This window comes from Chelonia mydas, chromosome 6 (genome assembly GCF_015237465.2).
Source record: "Chelonia mydas isolate rCheMyd1 chromosome 6, rCheMyd1.pri.v2, whole genome shotgun sequence".
Classification (NCBI taxonomy): Eukaryota; Metazoa; Chordata; order Testudines; family Cheloniidae; genus Chelonia; species Chelonia mydas.
In genome coordinates this window covers 77,491,593-77,517,280 of record NC_051246.2, presented here as the reverse complement: position 1 = coordinate 77,517,280, position 25,688 = coordinate 77,491,593, and the positions used below count along the sequence as shown (strand labels likewise).

Below are 25,688 nucleotides of genomic sequence, written 5' to 3'. Positions count from 1 at the left end.
CTCTGCTCTCAAGGTACAATTGAGCTCTCCACCTCAGTTACCCATTGTAAAATGGCAACAATAATGCTCATCCACTTTTGTACAGCACTTTGAAATCTATGGATGAAAAAGGGCTCTTTTAGAACAAAATGTTATTACTACTCCCATCATCATGTCATCCTATAACTGAAGAGAGGCAAGAACAATATCTGCTGTGGATCCAGAAGAGGAAAATTTATGCAAGACTCTCCATTGCTGATTACTATCACCTTGGTAGTAAACAGACATGCTCTGTGGAAGTAACTGGATGATCCCTGTGGACTGTCGTACGTTTGCTTTGGCAATTTCTCTCGTCTTCTCGGTGATAATACACATGACCTTTTCTAAGGCTATGTCTACAGCTGTACCGATGCAGCTGCAGATCTCTTGTGTAGAAAGCCCTCCCGTCGACATAATTCAGCCACCTCCAACAAGCAGTGGTAGCTATGTCGGAGGGAGAAGCTCTCCCGCCGACATAGCACTGTGCATACTGCCACTTATGCCAGTGAAACTTTTGTCTCTCAGGGATGTGCTTTTTTCACATCCCTGAGCAATATAAATTTTGCTAACAAGTGGTAGTGTAGACATGGCCTCAGTCAACAATACTTGCAACTGTCACTCAAGCTAAGTGCACAAAATTACATCTAGACTTTGCTTGTTCATTTTCCTTTGCTTCTTCCCTGTATTGGAACCACAGAGGTTGAGAAAAATACTTTGCAATTATGTACCACTTTTTATCCTTCAATCTCTGAAGCACCTTGTAAAGGGTGGTAAGCATTATCATCCCCATTTTATAGATGAGGGAACTGAGGCACAGATTTTAAATAACTGGTCAAAGATCAAACAACACTAGAGTAGCAAAGTTGGGAATAGAAGTCAGAACTGCTGACTTTTAGTCTTGTGTTCCGTGCACTAGACCACAACTTCCCCTAAACAACACAGGCTTTTGCAGATGAAACAAAAATATGTCTGTAGTTCCTTTTTTATGTATATTGGAGCAGACTGTGGTGAATTGTTTTATCTGTTCCATGTTGCTGGCCTGCAGGCAACGCTGTAATTTTTGAATATATTTAGGACATTATTGCTGTTCCTTTTGAAGATTTTGCTTCTCCAGGACTGATAAAGGATAAATAAAACCAAGAAGAGACATGGGGTAGATTATATTCAGCCTCGAATAAGAGAGACAGAGACAGATCCCTGTGTAGTCTACATTGAGCACAGGCCTCTTAATTTTTAAAAGTTACTTTATCGGATTTCAATGGCTTTTACTGTGCTTGGATTATTTGTGTTTTCCTCCTACTACCCACTTGCTTTTGCATTATGCTTCAAAGGACAGGGTTGAAGTTTTGACTGTATATCATTGGAAACTTTTCCTCTGTTTGCTATTTATTTATTTATTTATTTATATATATATTACAGCCTAATTTGTTCTGATTGAAACAAAATAATAAAAAGCACCTATCCTAGGCTTTGGGAGAGAATGTCTGAGAAATATTGAAGTAACATCCTTAATAATAAATTCACCTGTATAGCTTGATTCCCCCCCCATGGCGAGAGGTGAGGGGAGGAACTAAAAGAAACACTCCTATTTCCCAGCAAATTCTATCCTTCACTATATTCTCCATTCCGCAAAGCCTGGGAGAAAGGAAGGGCTAATCTGAAAGATCAAAGACAATTTCTGCCTGGAAGTAAGGCATACATTTTTTACAATCAGGGAAATTAATCATTGGAACAATTTACTAAGGGTGGTGGTGGATTCTCTATTGATGGTAATTTTTAAATCCTGATTGGATTTTTTTTCTAAATGGAATATTTCTGGGGAAGTTCTATGGCCTTTGTGAAAAGGAGGTCAGACTAGATGTTCTCTATGGTCCTTTCTGACCTTGGAATCTATGAATCAAAAGATTTGGCCTATTTTGAAACAATGGGGAAATAAGTTTAAAGACAAGCGTTCAGCATGGAAAATATCCAATTGGCAGACCCTTTTTAAATTGAGGGGCTCCAGCTTGAGCACTGTGCTGATTTTAGTTGCAGCAGTATCATCCAGGGAGAGAGGCAGTATCTCATATAGGTGGATCCCGAGACTTTTGGAAATAGCAGAATTGTCAATAATAATACAGAAAAAGAAGTGATCAATAATATTTATGTTCTGTATTTCAGATGATGTAGTCATATCATATGATGATGATGAAACACTTTCCATTCCAACAGTAACTCAGGAGGATGTTAAATAGCACCTAATAAATCAGACATTTTTTTAAATCAGCAAGTCTGAATAACTTGTATCCAGTAGTTTTTAAAGAGCTGTGTGAGGAATTTGCTGAACCATTAATGCTGATTTTCAATAACTATTGGTACACTCAGGAAATTCCAGAAGACTGGAAGAAAGCTAATGATGTGTCAATGTTTAAAAAGGGTAATTGAGATTACCTGAATAATTATAGGCCTGTCAACTTAACACTGATCCCAGGAAAAATACTGGAACAGCTGTCAGAAGAATCAATTAATAAAGAATTAAAAGAAGATAATACAATTAATCCCTTGGGTTTATGGAAAATAGATCCTGTAAAATTATCTTCATATAGTTTTTTATGAGATTACAGGATTGATAAAGATAACAGTGTTGATGTAATAGACTTCTGCAAGGCATTTGATTTGGTATTGCATGATATTTTGATTTAAAAAATAAAATGATGCAAAATAAACATGGCATAATTAAACAGATTAAAAACTGGCTAATTGATAGATCTCTAAATGTAATTGTAAAGAGGGAATCATCATCAAGTTGGTGTGGGGTCCTGAATGGATCTATTCTTGGACCTTTGCCATTTAGCATTTTTATCAATAACTTGGGGTAAAACATAAAATCACTGCTGGTGAAGGTTGCAGATGACACAAAGATTGGGGGTTTGGTAAATAATGATAGGGACAGGTCACTGATATCAAGTGATCTGGATCACTTTGTAAACTGGGCTTAAGCAAACAATATGGATTTCAAAACTGTCAAATGTAAAGGCATACATACAGGAACAAAGCACGCAGGCCATACTTACAGGATGGAGGACTCTATCTTGGGAAGTTGTGACTCTGATTCAGACTAGGGAATTGTGGTGGATAATCAGTTGAACATGAGCTCCCACTGTGATGCTCTGGCTAAAAGGGGTAATGTGATTATTGGATATATAAATAGGAGAATATCAAGTAGGAGTGCAGGGTATACCTTTGTGTTTGGCACTGGTGACACTGCTACTGGAATACTCTGTCCATTTCTGGTGTCTGCAATTCAGGAAGGATTTTGATAAATTGGAGAGGGTTCAGGGAAGTGTCATATAAATAATTAAAGGATTAGAAAACATACCTTATAGTGATAAACTCATGGAACTCAATATGTTCAGTTTATCAAAGAGAAGTGTGATAGGGTGTACCAACCCCACACTGGGCCTTAAGAGGTTAAGAAGAATCTGTGGCACAATCAGCCTCACCCTGCTACACTTGCAGTTGGTGTCAAGCCTGGAGAGAGGAGATAAAAGAGGAAAAGCCCAGATTAGTGATGGTTAACTGGGAGAGTAGACCTTTTGAGCTAGTCCTCTGAAGGAAGGCCTGGCTGGGGCCAAATCCTAATTGGAGACTGCCTTGAAGCTGCCTGGAAGGATCAGCTGGGGCTAGAACCTAACTAGAGATTCCCAAGTGTCAGATCCCCTTTGGGGCAGGCAGGTCGGATGCCAGAACCTTTTTGTTTCTTTTAGTTCCTCAGCTAGGTTGGATCCCCTTGATTTTGGATGCTGCAGAAGCATCAGTCGGGCAAGTGATTGAAAGAAAAGCCTAGCTGCAGGCCATGGAAGGAAGCAGACCAAAGATAGAGCAGAGCATCTGAATGAACAGACCTTATCTGCTTCATACAGTATCCCCGGGCTGGATCCCAGGTTAGAGAGTAAGCCTGGGTTCCTCTCTGGGCCCATAGACAGTGGGGGTATGAAGACCCTGGAACCATGGGCCTGAATCATCAACCCAAAAGCCTGAAATTAAGCTGAATCTGTGGTATGAAACTGCTAGACCAGTGGCATTGTTAGACTCAGGTTTCTCTGGAAGAGGCAAGAGTAAAAATGACCTGGCCCACCAAAGGACCAAGTCACAGGAAGAGATAGACCACCACAAGAACAGAGCAGCTGTTGGTAGGGGGAACCAAAGCAGGAGGAGAGTCACTATGCTACTCCCAGCCAGCAAGAGGAGAGTTGGCGAGAGAATCAGATGCTTACCCAGGAAGATTAAGGGTGACTTGATCACAGTGTATAAGTATCTACATGTGGAATAAAAAAAATTGATAATAGGCTCTTCAATCAATCAGACAAAGGTAAAACAAGATCCAATGGCTGAAAATTGAAGCTAGACAAATTCAGACTAGAAATAAGGCATAATTTTTAAACAGTAAGGGTAATTAATCATTGGAACAACTTATGAAGCGATTCTCCATGACTGGCAATTTTTAAATCAAGACTGAATGTTTTTCTAAAAGAATTTCAAACAGGAATTAATTCAGGAAAGTCCTGTGTTAGGCAGGAGGTCAGACGGGATAATCACAGTCATGCTTTATGGTTTTATAATCTACTAATTTTATCTCAAAATGACAAAGGCCTGGATTGAGGTGGTGGTGCCTACATCTGAATGAAATGGTCACAACATAGATGAACAAAAACCATCTTGGTCATTGCTGCTACCTTATCATCTAAAAGTAGCCAGGGAACTACTAGACTACTACTTGACTGCAAATGGCAGATACACGTCCTCAATCAAAGGGACAAATATACTCTTCACCATATCTTCTGGTTGCTTCTTCCAGACAAACAGCATCACTTGTGGTTTATCCCAACTGAATCTTTCAGCTAGCTCTCATCCCTGCCCCAGACTCTGAATAAAATGCTCAGCTGCAGTGGTTTAGCTGGAGGAAATAGCAGATAGTGTTGAGTTTCAGCAGCATTCTGAAGACAAGTCTCCTCATTAACTCTCCCGTCAGCCTCATCTACACACTGAAAAAAAGAGAGACAAGACTGAATAGTGTGGAACCCACACAAGAGCACCTCAAAGAGAAAGAACAGTAGCTCAAAAGCTTTCTCTGAATGCTCTCAGCAAGAAAGGAATGGAGCTACTTCAGGGCAAACCTCCAGATGCTCCCACTGTGGTTCATAGGCAAGTCAATTATGCCACATGATCAACAGTAAAGGCAGTTGATTGATCTATTAATACCAACATGTACATGTGCTCAGGGCCGCCCTAGACCAAATGGTGCCCCAGGAGAGGAGCGTCTTCGGCGCCTCCCCCCCCCCCCCACCCAATTTGTTAAACTTTTGAATATCTTTTTTTAAATTGCATTTGTAGCCCATTTAATGACTTTGATACATGATTTGCATGATTTATCCTTGTCATATAAAATGATAAACTTGCATGCTAGGATCTGTAAATCTGTATTTACAGAAAGTCTGGAAGGTTCCACAAGATTCTACAAAGGTCCAGAACATTCCAGGAGATTAGTGAAGAATGAATCCACATACGGAATTACTTCAAACATTCTATTTTCCCTTTTGTTGCTAACAACAAAATCAGCAACCCACGCCGGTCATCCCAGGCGGCTGCCTGCCCCTAAATCCAGTCCTGGATGTGCTCATTATTCAATGTCTACTAAGCAAACCAGTTCAATGTCCATGCAGTACCATGCTCAGAATCCCAACTGACAAGGGTCAAGCAACTCTGAGGCAGCAAGTTACTGTGAGAGTTGGCTCATCACAGACTTTTCAGTGATATTAACCAAAAATGCAATATTACAATGCAATAGTTTGTTAGACTGTCAGAATCCAGAAATGCTTTTGTCTTGAGACGAGATTGTACATAACTTTCTTAAGTGAAACTGGCAACATACGACCCTCGAAGTGTTTCAAGACTTTACCAGTGAACCCATTTCTTCCTCACTGGCCTTTTCCAAACAGGACAGACTGTAGAACTAATATATCCAACAACTCCAGTACTTCAGGACTATAGACCAGTGCTCAAGATGGGAATTAGTGTTTGTCCGGTGCCTGCTCAGAAACAGACAGTTCATTCCAAACCCATGTAACTTTATCCACAAATTGACATTAAATTCTCTCCAAACTTCCTTGTTTACCATATCCTCTAGAGGAATAATTACCAGCAATACAAACAGAATTGAGATTAAACATCTCTACTCAGGTTTATGACTTATCACAGAATGTCTTCCTGTCTAGTCTCCCTTTGACCACTACTGCAGGGACCAAAAAAACTAAAACCTGGCAACCCACCCCCCACCTTGGTCTTCCATATTGCCTACACACAGAAGCTAGTACTAGTATTTGTTTTTCTTTGTGGTATAAATTATTTTAAATACACATCAAATCACTGGAATAAACAATCTGAATTTCAGAAGTTGAGTCACATCCACCTAGATCATGCAAGAGTTTTCAGAGATTTGGTTGTAATCTGTTCTTGTAATTTGATAGAAAAAGTCTATTTTCAATATACAAAGTCTCTGATGAGGAAGGTAGCTTTCTGTATCTTCTGTATGTATCTGGAATCTTGTTTAGAAGTTAACAAGATCTGACTTTGCTGAAGTACTAATATAGATTTAATCAGCTCTATTCAGCTAAATCCTTATTAGTAGGATATGTGTAATGACCACCCAGTGTTTAACTAGCACTAGGATTGCGACTGTAGAAAATGGGCAACAGTACCTCCCCTTCCCCCAAAAAAGATAATTACTTTGGACAATTTTCCTCAAAATGCTATAACTCAGGAAAATTTTAACATCCATGATACTTTAGTTTTAGGTTAATTAATCTACCACTAATAGCTGGATGTGATCATAATTTATTGTGATTTGTGGGGGAACACATCCAAATTATTATTTTAGAGTTAAAACCTAAACTCAGAGTTGTTGATTTAATCCCCACAATTAAACAGTCCTGGACTGAATACTTGGGATGGCATTTTTAACGTGAATCCCATGCTGATAAGGAGTTATGCACCCAAACCCAGCTAATTCCCACTCTTTATCTAATTCCCCAATCATAAATGTAAGAAGTGTACCAACCAGTAGGAATAAATAGCTGAAGATAGGAATTTCTATTTCTTTAGAGGTATTCACAAGCAAAAGTGTAAGCCATTTTAAGGGGTGCTAAATATGTATATTGAGTCAAATTTATTCCTGGTTTAAATTTTTCCCCTCTTGCCAAGTAAGTAACCTTTGCAAGATGTACCAGACTGCTGCCACACCACAATAATTTATTGTTAATTGAATACTTTCAGTTCAAATATTTGAGCAGTTGAGAATGCCAAAGATGGGTTCAGGTTAGGGTAGGCCAGTTTTAGATAGGTCAGTTTACATTAAAATTGTGAATGTAAAAGGAACAAATTGCAGAAAACTTGATGATACTTTGCATGATTATATTAATTCTTGTATGTTTTATGACTTACTAATTAAATATATTTTCTTTATTTTATCTTATCAATGGCTTCATGCCACCCCCATTCCTAATCCCTGTTATAGGACGGATTCCCATGAAAAGAACTGAGGCCAGAGCACCCTTGCGTTGTGATGGTCCTTGGATGCCAAATTGGCACCTTGAGCCATTGGCAGCCAGGCATACATTTCAGCAGTTGTGGCCAGCATGAACCCAGCCACGAAGCCACCCTTAGCCTGCCCCATATCTCCCAGCTGCACCAAATGTATCTTGGCCACAGTTGAGGATCCATCCTTATATCAGTAATAAAGTGGGGGTATATCTTAGACATATATATTGTTATGGTACAAGACTCTAATGGCTTGCAAGTTAGGATTCATCGTTTCCAGACCCTAGAGATGGAGGGGAGCTTTGGACTAAGGGTTTCCCAGATGTAAATTGCAGAGTGTATTTAAGCAGTTGGATCTGTTTGTGTGAATCCTGGAGAGTGGCAGAGGCTCAAGGCAGCCACTTGTGACAGAGCAGTGGTGCCTTATCTGAAGTATCTGCAAAAGGGGTTTGCTTGTGTGCAGGCTGTTAGCACCACTGTTCAAGGAAACAGGACTTGTGTACATTTTGTAAATAAATAAATTATACTAAGAGAATACCTGACTCAGCATCACTAGTTTCTGCTCCAAACAGAACATAAGAATGGCCATACTGGGTCTGACCAATGGTCTATCTAGTCCACTATCCTGTCTTCCAACAGTGGCCAATGCCAGGTGCTTCAGAGAGAATGACCAGAAGAGGCAGTCATCGAGTGATCCATCCCCTGTCATCCACTCCCAGAATCTGGCAGAAAAGAGGCTAGGGACACCCAGAGCATGGGGTTGCTTCCCTGACCATTCTGGCTACCGATGGACCAGTCCTCCATGAACTTATCTAATTCTTTTTTGAAACCAGTTTTAGTTTTGGCCTTCACAACATCCTGGCAATGAGTTCCACAAGTTGACTGTGTGCTATGTGAAGAAGTACTTCCTTTTGTTTGTTTTAAACCTGCTGCCTATTAATTTCATTGGGTGACTCCTGGTTCTTGTGTTATGTGAAGAAGTAAAGAACACTTCTTTATTCACTTTCTCCACACCATTCATGATTTTATAGAACTCTCTTATCCACCCTTAGTCGTCTCTTTTTTAAGCTGAATCGTATGAATCTTTTTAATCTCTCCTCATATGGAAGCTGTTCCATACCCTTAATCATTTTTGTTGCCCTTCTTTGTACCTTTCCCCTTTCTAATATATCTTTCTTGAGATAAGGCAACTAGAACTGCACACAGTATTCAAGGTGAAAAGAAAAGGAGTACTTGTGGCACCTTAGAGACTAACCAATTTATCTGAGCATAAGCTTTCGTGAGCTACAGCTTACTTCATCGGATGCATAAAGTGGAAAGTACAGTGAGGAGATTTTATATATACACACAGACCATGAAAAAATATACATTGTAAGGAGAGTGATCACTTAAGACGAGCTATTACCAGCAGGAGAGTGGGGTGGGGGGAGAGAAAACCTTTTGAAGTGATAATCAGGGTGGGCCATTTCTAGCACATTTCCAGGAGTTAACAAGAACGTCTGAGGAACAGTGGGGGGGGTGGGGGTGGGGGGAAATAGTTTCACTTAGTATAATGACTCAACCACTCCCAGTCTCTATTCAAGCCTAAGTTAATTGTATCCAATTTGCAAATTAATTCCAATTCAGCAGTCTCTCGTTGGAGTCTGTTTTGGAAGTTTTTTTGTTGAAGGATACTCACTTTGAGATCAGAAATCGAGTGACCAGAGAGATTGAAGTGTTCTCCAACTGGTTTTTGAATGTTATAATTCTTGACATCTTATTTGTGTCCATTTATTCTTTTACGTAGAGACTGTCCAGTTTGCCCAATGTACATGGCAGAGGGGCATTGCTGGCACATGATGGCATATATCACATTGGTAGATGTGCAGGTGAACAAGCCTCTGATAGTGTGGATGATGTGATTAGGCCCTATGATGGTGTCCGCTGAATAGATATGTGGGCACAGTTGGCAAGGGGCTTGGTTGCAAGGATAGGTTCCTGGGTTAGTGGTTCTGTTGTGTGGTGTGTGGTTGCTGGTGAGTATTTGCTTCAGGTTGGGGGGCTGTCTGTAGGCAAGGACTGGCCTGTCTTCCAAGATTTGTGAGAGTGATGGGTCGTCCTTCAGGATAGGTTGTAGATCCTTGATAATGCGTTGGAGAGGTTTTAGTTGGGGGCTGAAGGTGACGGCTAGTGGCATTCTGTTATTTTCTTTGTTGGGCCTGTCCTGTAGTAGGTGACTTCTGGGAACTCTTCTGGCTCTGTCAATCTGTTTCTTCACTTCAGCAGGTGGGTACTGTAGTTGTAAGAATGCTTGATAGAGATCTTGTAGGTGTTTGTCTCTGTTTGAGGGGTTGGAGCAAATGCGGTTGTATCGTAGAGCTTGGCTGTAGACGATGGATCGTGTGGTGCGGTCTGGGTGAAAGCTGGAGGCATGTAGGTAGGAATAGCGGTCAGTAGGTTTCCGGTATAGGGTGGTATTTATGTGACCATCGCTTATTAGCACTGTAGTGTCCAGGAAGTGGATCTCTTGTGTGGACTGGTCCAGGCTGAGGTTGATGGTGGGATGGAAATTGTTGAAATCATGGTGGAATTCCTCCAGGGCTTCTTTTCCATGGGTCCAGATGATGAAGATGTCATCAATATAGCGCAAGTAGAGTAGGGGCACTAGGAGACAAGAGCTGAGGAAGCGTTGTTCTAAGTCAACCATAAAAATGTTGGTATACTGTGGGGCCATGCGGGTACCCATAGCAGTGCCGCTGACTTGAGGGTATACATTGTCCCCAAATGTGAAATAGTTATGGGTGAGGACAAAGGCACAAAGTTCAGCCACCAGGTTTGCCCTGACATTATCGGGGATACTGTTCCTGACGGCTTGTAGTCCGTCCTTGTGTGGAATGTTGGTGTAGAGGGCTTCTACATCCATAGTGGCCAGGATGGTGTTATAAGGAAGATCACCGATGGATTGTAGTTTCCTCAGGAAGTCAGTGGTGTCTCGAAGATAGCTGGGAGTGCTGGTAGCGTAGGGCCTGAGGAGGGAGTCTACATAGCCAGACAATGCTGCTGTCAGGGAGCCAATGCCTGAGATGATGTGGCACCCAGGATTTCCAGGTTTATGGATCTTGGGTAGCAGATAGAATGCCCCAGGTCGGTGTTCCAGGGGAGTGTCTGTGCGGATTTGTTCTTGTGCTTTTTCAGGGAGTTTCTTGAGCAAATGCTGTAGTTTCTTTTGGTAACCCTCAGTGGGATGAGAGGGTAATGGCTTGTAGAAAGTGGTGTTGGAGAGCTGCCTAGCAGCCTCTTGTTCATATTCCGACCTATTCATGATGACGACAGCACCTCCTTTGTCAGCCTTTTTGATTATGATGTCAGAGTTGTTTCTGAGGCTGTGGATGGCACTGTGTTCTGCACAGCTGAGGTTATGGGGCAAGTGATGCTGCTTTTCCACAATTTCAGCCCATGCACGTCGGCGGAAGCACTCTATGTAGAAGTCCAGTCTGCTGTTTCGACCTTCAGAAGGAGTATTCAAGGTGTGGGCATACCAGGGATTTATATAGTGGCATTATTATATTTTGTCTTATTATCTCTTTCCTAATGGTTCCTAACATTATGTTAGCTTTTTTTTTTTTTTGACTGCTGCTGCCCATTGAGCTGATATTTTCAGAGAACTATCCACAATGACTCCAAGATCTCTTTTTTGAGTGGTAACAGCTAATCTTTTTGTATGTATAGTTGGCATTACGTTTTCCAGTGTGCATTACTTTGCATTTATCAGCATTGAATTTCCTCTGCCATTTTGTTGCCCAGTCATCCAGTTTTGTGACATCCCTTTGTAATCCTTTGCAGTCTGCTTTGGATTTATCTATCTTGAGTAATTTTATATCATCTGCAAATTTTGCCACCTCACTGTTTACCTCTTTTTCCGGATCATTTAGGCCTTGCAAATATTTTAGGATGGTGATGTCCAACCTTTTTACCCCATGGGCCTAAAATATTACTTTTTAAAAATAAAGGTGCCACAATCAACACAGAGAGGCAGATTCCCTGCCTTGTTCTGCTCTCTTTGCCTCTCCCAGACACTGCCTAAGGGAGCAGAAATCACTCACACATCTCCTGCTACAGAATCTCCAGCATAGGAATATTCCCAGGAGCAGAGCTGGCATAGCTGGTTGAAGAAGTGGTGGGAGGCATTGGAGGACCGGGAATCCCCTACTTCTTCCATGTACTGACATTATAACACTTAGATAAAAAGATGCAAGGTGCAGCTCACATTTTCTTCTTAAGACACACCCTTGAATGCCCCTGTTTAAAAGGCTACAGGTTCCACACCACTATTCTGGGAAATGAAGATTAGTATGTTGCAGTTATTTGAAATCCTTTGTGTCTTCATGATATTCTGCAAAATGTTTCATCTCGTAAACTACCACAGTGAAACAACATATTTAAAAACCCAATTAAAAAAAAACCTCTCCAAATATTCTCTTCTACTTCATGAGCCTCTGTCTCTGCTGCATTTGGATCTAAACAGAGCTATATCATCATCTGACAAAGTGAACTGATTCCTGAGCATTTCTTGTTCTGGAACATATTAATCAACTTATCTTTGTAAACTATTAACTTAAAGGCTCTTAGCCATTTAAACTTTGAAACCGGTATAAAACAAGGATTAAATTCACAGGAAATCACATTATCTGCCAGTCTCAGAACAGAAAGTAAACTGAAAAACACTCTCACTTAGATAACTAGAATAAATCCTGTGTCTATGGCTCAGAGTAAAAATATTTTCCTTCTTTTGCACAGATGCTGTGATACAAATAATTTTATTCTGCTAGATTATATTTAGGACTTCTGGTTTTCAGTTTTAACTGATAAACACCGATATAACAACCCCAATAGAAAAGAAATTGAATGTTTATCCAGTAAACACTGGAAATGGTTACTAGTATGTAAGGGTTTGTCTGCACAGAGCAGTAATGCAGACTATGGGAATGTGATTTCTAAAGCACGCTATCATGTTGCACATTAATTGGCCCGTGTAGGCTCTGCTGGTGTGCACTAAAGGTTCCCTACTTCGCCTTAATGTTCGAAACAGCACTACATAAAAGTAGAACATTATAAAGAGATTATTCATTACAGTATATACAAAGAGAAAGCCCTGAAAACTCCTGATTTCTGGACATCTACATAAAATTTAAAAATTGCTAAAAATAACCCCCAGTGAAATTTATAAATTCCCCCCAAAGAAGCCTTAATTATACTGTAAACGTCTTGTACAAAAATGGATACATTTTTATTTAAATGGAATTGTGCCACACATGATTGATCTAGTCTTTGGCAGAACATTTTAAAAATTGTTACATTTGTAAATGCCTTATGCTTTTATAAAACAATTACTAATTATTCCTCCTACCATCCTTCTAAGAGAAAGAAGAAAATATTATTACAGCATGTTTGAGATATGTGTTAAAGGCCATTATTAGAGAAAGGGTGATGGCAGTTTACTGTAATTGTTCCATTATATTTAAGTTAGAACGTTTTTTACACACACCAAATTGCTATCAGTAAGAATATTATAAGGAACTTAATATATGTATAAAAGAAGGACCTTTGTGCATCAATACATCGTCCTGTGTTAGTTAAAAATGGTTCTGTTGAAGTTCCTTGACTGAAGGAACAAACAAACTAAAAAAAGTGTAAGCTCTTTGGGGCAGAGATCATCGTTGTTGCTGTATGTTTGTACAGTTCGTAGCACAATGGAGTCCTGGTCCATGACTAGAGCTTTTAGGGGCTATAGTAATACAAATAAATATAATATACCTCTCATTGTAGCATCTTCTTGGACTGCTTCACTCATTGAGCAAGGGACAGTTCCTCACAAAAACATTTCTGGGAACAATTGCTGAAACTTGAACACAAAAGACACCACATCTACTGAGAAAGGGAAACCTGTCCTAAGCAACTACCCAAGATGGCCAGTAAGAAACTGTTTGACCAACAGAAGTGAAACAAAATTATATTGGAAATGTGGAATAATAACTTTAGTGCAAGTTTCATTGTATCTCTAATTTTCAGTTAAATCAGGCACAGAAGCTCTTCTACGGTAATACGTTTACTATATAAGGTCCTGAAAAGGGTTACGGCTGGGTTTTTTAAACCCACCTCCTCCTGCATACCTATCCTGGAACAGTTACAAGTACTTCCATTTTATTGTGTGTTTGTTTTAGAGAGGAGGCCAAGTCTGTGTTTCATATATTTTTCATGAGAGGCAAGGTGGCTGAGGTAATATCTTTTACTGAACCAACTTCTGTTGGTCAGAGAGATAAGCTTTCAAGCTCACACAGAGCTCTTCTTCCCAGCTCTGTATAAGTGGAAAAGCTTCTCTCTCTCTCTCTCACCAAAATAAGTTGGTCCAATACAAGGTATTACCTTGTCCACCTTCTCTCTCTAATATCCTGGAACCAACACAGCTACACCATCACTGTATATACTTTTTAATACTGTTTCTCTTCTGTCATCATGTAATAAACTACACAGGTAAACTGCTTCCAGATTTACACAATTAAGAAACTAATTATAAAGAGGGCTCTCTTCAAAACTGAAAGGGTACAGTGAGTAATATGCATTTTATGGATAATGCATCCACAAGGATTTAAACTGGATGGATTAAAGCCAAGCATAGCACATCCTTAACAATTTAACCATGTTTCTAGATTTTCCATTCTATTGTTGTTCCTAAAAGTAGCATCAATAAAGAATTTACGTAAAGGAGGACACACTGAAAGCATAATCTACTAAAGATTCAGTTCTGTCCTCTGCTAGTCGCCTCCTCCTCTCCCCAGGACAAAACAAAGAGACATTGGTGCTGTTGTTGCTGATATCCCAGAGTTACATCCACATTGGTAAAGAAGCCTGCCAAGTCTCTAAGAGCGTTTAACGAGGAAACGTTCGATTCACTAAACACACTTTGCATGTGTCTATGCGAACTCTGATAGTAAGGATAAATTGCAGTCACAGGCCTCCTGCGTGTACTGTAGAAGGAGAGGCATTTGTTTGAAGTGTGTCAGGCCACGCTTCAACAACCTCTGACGGCAAACACTATCCCTTCCCGCATTCCTCCATGTCTGCAATCTTACACCTCGTGCTTATTAGCAAACCCCCTCCAAGCCTGTCAGAAACAAATCCATGCATTAAAAAAATGATTGAATGGACAGAAAAGCATTGGCTCAGGTTTACAGAAAGTATATTGATTCCTTGCATTGGCAAGAAGATTAATGCATTCAATGAGCATGTTCTGCAGCAGCTATTGGCATGTAACCGGAGCAGCATCCTGTTCCCACTGAACTCAATGGCAAAAATCCCACTGCTTTCCATGGGAGCAGGCTCCTTGTAGATTAACCATTCCCTCCTTCGTGAATACAAGCAAATACAGTTTAGCCCAGCAGAACTAGATGAATACCGTGCAATGTTTTGTGGTGCAGCAATGCAACCTCAGCACTAGCGCTGCGTGCATTAACCCGGTCCGCCCCCTTGCAGTGTGGCAGCAGAGCCCACTTTATGTGCAGAGTAACAGACGAGTGTGTGCCATGTACACGCTTTGTGCTGCACCAGGGCAGCCTCCCTGCCGGCCAACGACTCCAGCCCGTACAGGAAGGGAACAGCACCGGCCGATCCAACTTTGCAGGACTGGAAGCGAGTTGCCTGCACTGTGCAAGGGTTGCGTTACAGCCCTGCAGCCTCTGGGCCCTCACCCTCGCAGACCTGGCAGGCAGTCAGGCAGCAGCTCCAGCTCTCTTGCTAACTCTCTTCAGTTCTACCTCGCACACATACATACAGCCACAGGATCTTGCACGGGGGGAGGGGGGGTCGCTTGCAGTGCTTTATAGATCCCTCCGCGCTTCTGCGAGTGTGTGTGTGTGACACTGACAACTCCTTGGGAAGTGAGTGGAAGGGCAGGAACTACTTTCAGGAAACTAGCTTGCCCTGGAGACACTGCGAGGGGAGGCGCTGCAGGCCTCTCTAGCGGCTGGCGGGGGGGCCCCGAGGGGATTATTTTCTCTGCCGCCGGCCCCCTCCCGTGGTTACTGGGATTTAAGCTGTGGCGGCGGAAGGAGCCTGAAGTCAACGCTTCCGCCCAGTTTTCCTGCGAGGAGGCGGTGGGAGGAGAGCGCGGGGCTGCGGCTAATGGAGTTGCTGCTGCTGCTGGGGCCGGAACGCGGCTGCTGAACTTATCGCCGGCTCCGGCTGGGGGCTTCTCCTTTCCGCCCCTCCGCGGGACGCCCGCTGGCTCCTTCCCCCCATTGCCCCTCTCCTCACACAAACAGCCGTGACGCATCCCGCCGCCCCATCCCCCCCAGCTGCCTCGCAGCGCCTCCCCGCTCCACCCCCACCCCCCGGGGACGCCCGGCTTGTTCCTCGCTCGGGGCTGTTGCTCGCGGAGGGAGGGGTGGGTGACTTGCCCCCACACTTCCTCTCCCCCGCCCCCCTCCCCAGGATCGCAGCCGCTGCTGGTCGGAGGAATTTCTGCCGCGGCTGCTCCCCTCCCCGCTGCCCCGGGGCGCGCTGCGAGGGGAGAGCCCGCTCGGCGAGGAGGCGGAGGGCACGGAAGGGAGCTGCAGCGGGAGATGAGCTGCAGCAGGAGGACGGCGGCGCGGAGTTCACTGCTGCTGGGAGCCTTCCTCTTCCCCCGGCGCCAGCCTGCTCCCGTTGAAGACCGGAGGGGCTGCGGCTGCCACCATCGCTGAGGCAGGGGGCTGCGCTCCAGCGCCGGACAGCCAAGTCCCCTGCGGCTCTCGGATAAAAGACTTGCCCTTGCCCCTGCCGCGTTGCTTGTGCTTCCCCTTGGGGAGGCAGATCCGGGGGTTAACAATGGTGAGGTTTCTGGTGAGTTCTTGCTGCGCCCTGGCTGCGTCGGTGCTGCTGCTGCTCCATCTCGCTGTCGGATCGCGGTGAGGAAAAAATGAGCGAAGAGACGGCGACTTCTAACAACGAGTAAGCAAATATTATTAATCTTCGTCGGAGTCCTCCGTTTCCTGGCTCCCCTGCCTTTACATTTTGGCATTTCAACGCTGCATTGCTCTAGCTTTTTGGATGGTCTGTGCCCGTGTGTATATTGCGCATAAGTCCGTACCCGTACTCTTCTTGTGGTTGAGGAGCTTCTTTCATAAAGATTGGGAGCCAGTCTCTATGAAAGTGCTGTGCAATTACAGCATGACAAAAAAAGTGGCCAGGTAGCGTGTTGAAGGTGGGGAACGGTGGGGGTTTAATGTCCAAACATACTGACAGTGCACCCCGCTCCTCCACATGCCGCCTGGGATCAAATCTTATCTCCTAGATGTTGCACATGGAAACTAGGGTGTGGGAGCTTCATCCTGCAGGAGACTGCTCCTGAATTTTAATTGGATGACTCAATGTAAATAAAGTTTAAACCTTTCCCTAACGCTTTTTTTTTTTTTTGGTTTGTTTTTAAATGAGCTGCTGTGACTTCTTTTTTAAGGGGAAAGCAAGTCTCTTACATTTTTAATGTACCTAGCTTGGATAATCAGTCGGCCTCATGTGGTTTTTAGATATTTGTCCTACCCATTTATCCTATTAGTCTGTGATACTTACATTTTGGATGGAGTGGAAGAAATAATATTCTACTAGTAAATGTGTGTTATGGCGTTCAAAAACAGAAGTGCAAAGTATTTTGCGGTGGGTTGATCTCAGTCTTTATCAGAAACCCTTAAGGGTATAAAGTGCATAAGGGTTACTGTTGGCTCTGACTGCTACAGGCTGTGTAATCCTTTCCAGAATAATGATTTACAATTTAGTCATTTGCTAGTAATTTGTTTTACGAGTGATGTGGCTCGTCATAGTGCAGAGACAACTCTTGGTGATGGAAAATAACCGTCGTGTGCTTTTTAAAAAAAATTATTTTTAATAGCGAGTTAATTTATGTGACAAATGTCATTGGCAGTGGGAGTCCAATTGTTATTTGCATGCATTCCTTTAAATAAAACCTTCATTCCTTAAGATATACCTCGTTAAGGAAAAGCATTTTTCTTTTTAAAACATTGACTACATTTTCAAAGTTGGATAACAAGAGTTTTGAGAAATCCTGAGCTCCAGTCTGTAAAGCACGAAGCATTACACTGAGGTGGTTTAGAAGGTGAATTGCTTCAGTATCAGTGTAACGAGGCAGAAGCTGTCGCCATGTTTTCTTTTTTGTGAATCGTTCTAATTTGCATACCACAATCTCCATTCATAAAAAAAAAAAAACATTAAACCATCACCGTTGACATTCAACAAAACCTGCCTTTCAAATTGTAGAGGCCTTTTCCTGCACGTTAACGGACTGGTTGTTGTAGGACGTTTGAACGTTAGGATTTCGAGGTCTACTTGTATTTTTTTTAAAAAATTGCTTGTTGACAGAATTATGTGGGAAATATCAGCTCGGGGAGGTGCTGGGAGCACGTGATCTACTCCATTCATAAAATACCTGGCTGTCCATTCACAGTGCAGTACACTGTCTGTACTGAACAGACTTGCAGATTAGATCTGTATAGACAGAGAGAGACTAAGAGGTTTATGTTAGAGTGCAATGGGGGAGAGACTGCTTATTGCTAGGGAGTCTGGAGAAACCTGTACTTTTTGTTGCTGGTTTTCTTTTTTTGTTTTTAAAATAAAGATTGCATTCAAAGAGAGACATTAATCCAGAAATCACTTTCTTTATTAAATTTCAAAATTTATTAAGGAAAGGAGTGTTAAGAAGATAATTAGAGTAACTTCATATTTAGGAACAGTGAATCAGAAATAAAATACCAAAAAACCAAATTTACCAGTGCATTTTGTTGCATTGCTTTCAAGGCAAAATATTAACCATTTTGCCAATTCCCATAGCAATAACCAATTCAGATTATTTTTATGTTATCAGTAGAACACTACTATTTATTTCTATATCAAGGAATATCAGATGCTAGTGTTTCTAATAAGTCTAACCTTAATGAGATGACATAGACTTGAAAATCACATCTTAGATAATGCTGTATCTTCTGTTAACTAATGCCTCAGATTGCTAAAATTGAAAAGTCAGTGAAAAGGAAATATTTTTCTCTTATATATAGTCACTTTCTTATTTAGACACTTTTCTCTTGCTGAAAAGACCTTTTTAAATATCAAAGGAGCAGAACACTTTTTTAAAAAAATTTGAACCAATGTAGAGGATGCTGTAGTACAAATTAAATTTTTTGTAATTAGTGTGTTTAAAAAATTTTGAGCATCCCAATTTAAAAAAAAAAAAAATCAAATATTCAAGGACATTTAGTTGTTAGATTCTAGTTACCCAGCCACAAAACAAATTGAATCTGAACCCCTTGTTAGAAGTACTGAGTGGGTTACTGTGTTAAAATGCTTATGTACAGTGATAAACTATCCAAACAATATATTTAACAAATATATGACAGGGATGCTTTCTGGAGGGATTGGGGGAGTTTTGTTGTTAACAAACCAGTAGAATGATGTTTGAGTGATTTCAACACTTTATCAGAAATGAGGGGTGAAAATTTGCTTATGGTATTTCAGTTTGGGTCCATTTTTAATTTTTCTATGTACTTGAGTGTAAACAGAAGACTAACGTAAAAATTTACAAGGCTCTGTCAACTTAAAGATCATTTGTCTGTGTGAACGGCTTTTTTTTTTTTTACCTACAAGGGTTGCAGGTAACACTCAAGATCACTATAACTGAAAAATTTAAAACAACTTCTTCTTATTTTTTCATTTTGTTTATTTACTTTGTGGTTTGACAGCACTTAGTTTCACTATTTCATCTGTTTTGTATGTGTCTTTCACATAGCAACAGAGGAAAGAACAACATTATTGCCTTAATGTATTCATCTACAAATTTCTCATCAAGTAAAGACAAATACGGGTACTTGGAAAGACATTTTGTTGCAATGTAAGTAACTGAGAACTCTGGTTGAAGCTTGGTCATTAGTCTTTGTGCTTGCAAAACTGCCATTCATGCAGAAGGACTAACGATTGGACTATGTGTTTGTTCAGAGTTTGATCTCATCTAAGAATATATTGAATCTTACTGTAAATCATGTCGGTAAAATAAAAGGGCGTGAAAGTTAAAAGCTATATCAGGTGTCACTGCTTCTCATGTTTTTAAATGAAAATGTAGAAGGCAGCTATACAAAATTCTGCTTACTATGGACAGGGTATTTTTGTAGTTGGGAAAATAGTTTGTTTTTTTATTAGTTTTTGTTTTAATGTTCATCTTCGTGGTAAAGGGTAAACAAGTAGATTTTTTTTTTGTGTGTGTGTGTGTGTGCCGTGCTGGGCCTGGCTTGGACCGTTTTCATGGCAGTTTGACTTGGCTGATGGACAATAAAAATAATGTTGATTCATTTTTGTCATTTTGATATAGTGGAAGAGTGAAGATTTTTCTTGATGCTTTTGGACGTGAGCTAATAATGTTTGAGCTATACATAACGTGAACAGGCATCTTGCAAAGTTTTACTCTCTCCTCTATGTACCTCCATTCTTGACCAGAAGCACCCCAATAATTCCACCACTGGGCCGCCGTTGAACAGAATAAATTTACTACGCAATAGAGAGAGAAGGTGGGTGAGGTAATATCTTTTATTGAGCCAACTTCACCCACCATGTCTCTCTCTAATATTCTGAGACCAACATGGCTACAAAAACACTGCATATGACCATTAAAACTAAGTGGCATTTGTTTATGTGGACAAAAAACCACTAACCTTGGATGAAATTATTAAACTCATTTTGTAATACAGTGCTGTTTTGGGACCCATTAGTCCAAAAGTAAGTGACATCCTATTAGCAGTTTTTTATCATTATTTCCTATTGTGTATGTTAGTTGCAGGTTGCCTTTCACTGGGCGAAGTGGTGCCTGGTTCTGCAAGCCCTCTTTACTGTTTCTCCTGAACTCAATTTTGGGGGTCATTTGTGCATATTGAAGGCTTGTATATTTAGGCTCTGATTTGTAAATTGTTCTGAGATTCTTATGGATGAAAGGTGGTCTTATGTTCATATCGCCTTCTCATTTCCTTTAACTGTCAAGTCAAATATTTCCCCTCTTAAGTGTTTAAAAAAAATTTTTTTTTTATGATGGAGGTATGTTGCTGTCCATAGTTTGACAATGAAAGGACCGTGTTCTCAGAGAAGTATATCAATCTGTCATGTCATGGCAGATCTGAGCTATCCAATTGCAAGACATACACATGAAAGACTCAGTGTGGGGGAAAAAATTGTTGGGTCAGATGTATCCCCCAAAAACTAGACTAGCTGTTTAAAATAAAATTGCAATAGAATTAAACTTTTTAAGTTCTAGGAAAACATTTACATTTGTTTTAGATTTTGTACAACCTAATTTTATTTTTAAAGTATCCCCTTGTATTTTTCAGCCAAAATATTGAATGATTAGGTAATATGAGACCTTGATCCTGGAAATGAAACTAACTAGTCTGTTTTCATTGGTGGGTTTTTGTTTTGTTCTATTTTTTTAATGCATCTTTGCAGCTTGGACAAAGGCTCTAAATAGAAAAAAAAAATTAGATTTCTAAAATTTCTGTCCCTTTTAATAGTCTAATGTTTGTTTGTAGTACAAGTAGGATGTATATAAAATGAGATTTTAAAAATGTAAATTGATAGTGTCCCTTCTGAATTCACTAATTAGGTTGTCACTGCCATTTTATAACTTGTTTCTTTCTGGGGCATAGTTTGTTTAGGAGTCCTGGAGAGTCTGTTCCAATTTTATTGGTTCTCTCATACTCTTTACTTGGCCTTATGTCCCAGCTATTACTCTGAAGGCAAATGAACTTTCAGGTTACATAATAATTTGAGAAGTCAAGAAAAAACACTTATGGGTCAGCTTTAGCAGCATTCCTTGATTGTTGTGATATCACAGAAAAAATTATTCTGGGATGTCATAGTAGAGCTGGAGCCAGTGGGATTATTTGGAGAAACTAAAGAAAGCTGTTGTTGTTGTTTGTGTTACATATTCAGTTGAACTGAATAGTGGGGACATTCAGTATGTCATTGTGGAAATTAATTAAATTTATTAATGTTGGCCCCGATCATGCCCAGAGGGGACTATTATTGAATAAAGGTTAGGTATATGATTTTTGTCTGCAGGACCTAAGCTTCCTTTTGCAGGTCTTCTTTAATTTATCCGTTAGTCATTTTCTGCACATCTATAAAGGTATATGCAGATTAGTTCTTCATTATGACAGATATTTGTGTATATGCTGTTTGTTCTGCATATAATTACTGTCTATGTCCATGCATCTCTGCTGCGTTACTGAAATGTATATGTATAAGTGCATGGAGATGCATTTACTTAAGGAAGTGAACACTGAGTTTAAAGATTTAAGGTTTATAATTTAATTTTAACAATCTGAAAGAATATCAAGTAAATCTAAAAATCCTAATTTCACTATGGATCAACATATGATATTCTAATTTTCCTGCTTACAAAAGCAGGATGGGGAACTTCTCTGCCTAGTTTATTGTGATAATCTGGAATTGGACATGGAGAGAGAATTCATTAGGGAGAGCCAATGTCAGTGTAAATGGATTAACAGAATTCAGAGATAGGAGTGCGAAAAGTTAATGCTGGAAACAATGAAAAATAATACATCAGAATGTTGAAACGGAAAGCAAAAAGGGCAGAGAATAAGGATGGATTAAAATAGATTTTTTTTAAATGAATTTTTAAATTTAAATTAACAGGCTATTTTTAAAAATAAACCTATTTTAAAATTGGACATTGAACATCTATGTTAAGGCCTAAATTTGTTAAGTACCAAAAATGATACTAAGCAGTAACTCTCTGCTTCAACCACCGTTCCGGAGGACATGCTTCCATTCTGATAACTAGTTCTGCTTGAGAACAGTCCAAAGCAGTTCATACTGACGCACATTCACCTTCATCAGCTGGGTCAGATGCCACCAAGAAAAGGTTGATTTCCCTTGTGGTTTGGTTTCTGTAATTTCTGCATCCGAATGTTGCTCTTTTAAGACTTCTGACAACATGTTCCACACCTCGTCCCTCTCAGATTGTTAAATCGTGAGTCGAGTGCTGTAGCTATCTTTAGCAATCTCTCATTGGTACCTTCTTTACATTTTGTCAAATCTGCAGTGAAAGTGTTCTTCAATTGAATAATGTGCTGGAACGTCATCCAAGACTGCCATCACATGAAATATGTGGCAGAATGTGTGTGAAACCACAGAGCAGGAGACGTACAATTCTCCCCCAAGGAGTTAGTCACAAATCTAATGCATTATTTTTTTAACGAGCGTCATCAGCGTGGAAACATGTCCTATGGAATGGTGGCTGAAGCATGAAGGGACATATGAATGTGTAGCATATCTAGTATGTAATGCAATGCCAGCCACAAAAGTGCTATGCCAATGCCTGTTCTCACTTTCAGGTGACGTAAATAAGAATTGGGCAGCATTATTGCCCGTAAATGTAAACAGACTTGTTTGTCTTAGTGATTGGCTGAACAAGAAGTAGGATTGAGTTGACTTGTAGGCACTATTTCTAATAGGATGAGGTCTACTAGTTCTACTGTCTTGAAGGGCATTGTGACCAGAAACAGTCAATTCAACTCACTAACTACAAGTAATTTTTCCTTTGTTTAATAAATCAGCATTATATATAACATTTTGATAAACCTTTTTTCTTATGTAGCCAGCACATTTAATAAAAATATGCTGTTTTTGTGCATTTGTAATTTAATCTGGATTTCCATTCAAATGGAGTTTAACACAAATCAGAAGTAAAATATTAATCATCTAGTAAATAAGAAATGCATAATTCACCATTTTCTAACATAAAAATGTAAAAATTGAGACTCTGGATAAATTAAGTTAAAATATGTAATTACTAGCATTACAATTATGTACCTTTATCATCCTGGTTAGTGGGGGTGGAGGGGAGGCCAAATTTAGCATAAAGGTTATGTTTAGTTACAAATATGTATATTTTAATGGTTTCCAACCAATGAGAATCCACCATACTTTGGGGAAATAACTAAAAGTACAATTGCAAAACAAGATTAAAATTAATTATTTAAATAAAGGTTTCCTGCTTGCTGATTTAAATCAGGATTACAGTTGATTTTATTGCTTTGATTTAAATGAATCTGCCCTGCAGAGAAGTGATCTTGTATTTCTAAGACAAAGAACAATGTATTTAATGCATACAAAAAAAAATCAGAAAGAAATTACAGTATGTATAGAGTTTTACATGACATAAATGACATAAAAATATCACATAAAGTAGTATGAAATTTTGTGCGGGCCTAAATATGCAAATATACTCTGCAGATTCCCCCTGGGTTAAGTATGTTTTAGGGAATCTGGAGAGAACACAGGAACTGCCGTATTGTATTGGACCTAAGATCCATCTGTTCTAGTACTGTCTCTCTGACAGTGGCCAATACAAGGTGCTTTAGGGGTAGGTGTAAAAATCCCACAGTAGGTACTTGTGGAATATTCTACCCCATATTAGGTCTCGTCTCATAATTCTAAATTTATTTAAGCCATGAAGCACGATATCCCTTTCACACAATTTTCATCTTCAATTATGATGATAAATTCTGGATATTCTTGATATTAACATCCCTTCTTGAATCTTGTTAGTTCTTGGCCTCAACTTCCTGTGGCAATGATTTCCTTGGCAATTCCTTGAATTGCATTTGAATTTCCCACCTATTAATTTCTTTGCATGTCCCCTTGTTCTTGTGTTATGAGACAGGGAGAACAGAAGTTCCTGATTCACTTTCTTTATGCCATTCTTTATTTTACATACTTTTATCTTGTCCTCTCTTAATCATCTCCTTTTCCAAGATAAACAGTCCCAACATTTCATCCTTGCTTCATATGAAGTGTTTCCATATCCTTGACTCATGCTGCTCTTTACTGAAACCCACTCTAGTTCTGTTGTATCCTGTTTGAAATGGGATGATGAGTTATATACCCAGTATTGCAGATGAGACCCCACCACTGATTTAGAAAAAGCATTTTAACTGTAGTATTCACAATCCCATTCTTCATGCTGCTTAACATTTTGTTCGTTTTTTTTTACCACTGCCTCACACGGAGCAGAAGTCTTCATTGATCTGTTTGCAGTGATGCGCAGATCCCTTTCTGAGGAAATAAAGAAACCTTTAGCACAGTGTACTAGAAAAGCTTACTTATCAAGCAACTGAGAGTAATAGGTGGAATAGCTTATTTATAAAAACAGCTATCCTGCATAAGAGTAGCATGGGAAAATATGGATCACCTTGGTTCTCCTTTTCATGTACCCAGTATTGGATAAGAAGAGAACAAGTTTTTGACTCAAGACATTAGCTTAAGAAGAAGCAATTGGTGATTAAAAATTGCTGGCCCATATCTCCCAGTGGCTTTTGTTCATATGTGCCACTGGGAACATGAATATGCTACATGTCTTTATCAAGAAGGATCTGTAATAAAGACCAACCTCTAGATCTAGGGAGGGCTTTGGACACATTTTATCAATGTAGAGACCAAGACGACATTTTTTGGTCTTGAATTCTTCTAATCCTTACCTACCATTCTCATAACCATAAGACTGTAAGGGACCATGAGAGGTCATCTAGCTCAGTCTTACCATGAGTGCAGGGCACTAAGTATTATCTAGATTCTAGGCCATCCCTGTCAGGTGTTTGTCTAACCTGCTCTTAAAAAATCTCTAATAGCGGAGATTCCACAACCGCCCTAGGAAATTTATTCCAATGCCTAACTACCCTGACAGGAAGTTTTTCCTGACGTCCAACCTAAATCGCCTTTACTGCAACTTAATCCCATTTCTTCTTGTCCTATCCTAGAGGTTAAAGGAGAACAATTTTTCTCTCTCCTTGTAACAGCCTTTTATGTACTTGAAAAGTATTGGCCCCTCTGAGTCTTCTCTTCTCCAGACTAAACGAACCAAATGTTTTCAATCTTCCCTCATAGGTCATGTTTTCTACACCTTTAATAATTTTTGGTGCTCTTCTCTGGGCTTTCTGCAGTTTGTCCACGTTTTTCCTGAAATGTGGCTCCCAGAACTGGACACAATACTCGAGCTGAGTCCTCATCAACAT

The 25,688-nt window shown here is 40.1% G+C and overlaps 1 protein-coding gene across 3 annotated transcripts in view; it reads left to right on the top strand.

The window, feature by feature from the left end:
- The first annotated feature begins 15,455 nt into the window (after positions 1-15,455).
- SPRED1 (sprouty related EVH1 domain containing 1) overlaps positions 15,456-25,688 on the top strand; it is a 119,023-nt gene continuing 108,790 nt past the window's right edge. The window contains exons 1-2 of one of the 3 annotated variants that reach the window (XM_037900513.2): positions 15,569-16,557; positions 19,400-19,501. In XM_037900513.2, coding sequence (XP_037756441.1) covers positions 16,526-16,557; positions 19,400-19,501 — 134 coding nt within the window. In that variant the 5' untranslated portion in view covers positions 15,569-16,525. Of the gene's footprint in view, positions 16,558-19,399; positions 19,502-25,688 lie in introns of all 3 variants that reach the window. The other 2 variants (XM_027831494.3, XM_037900514.2) reach the window with 2 other exon arrangements.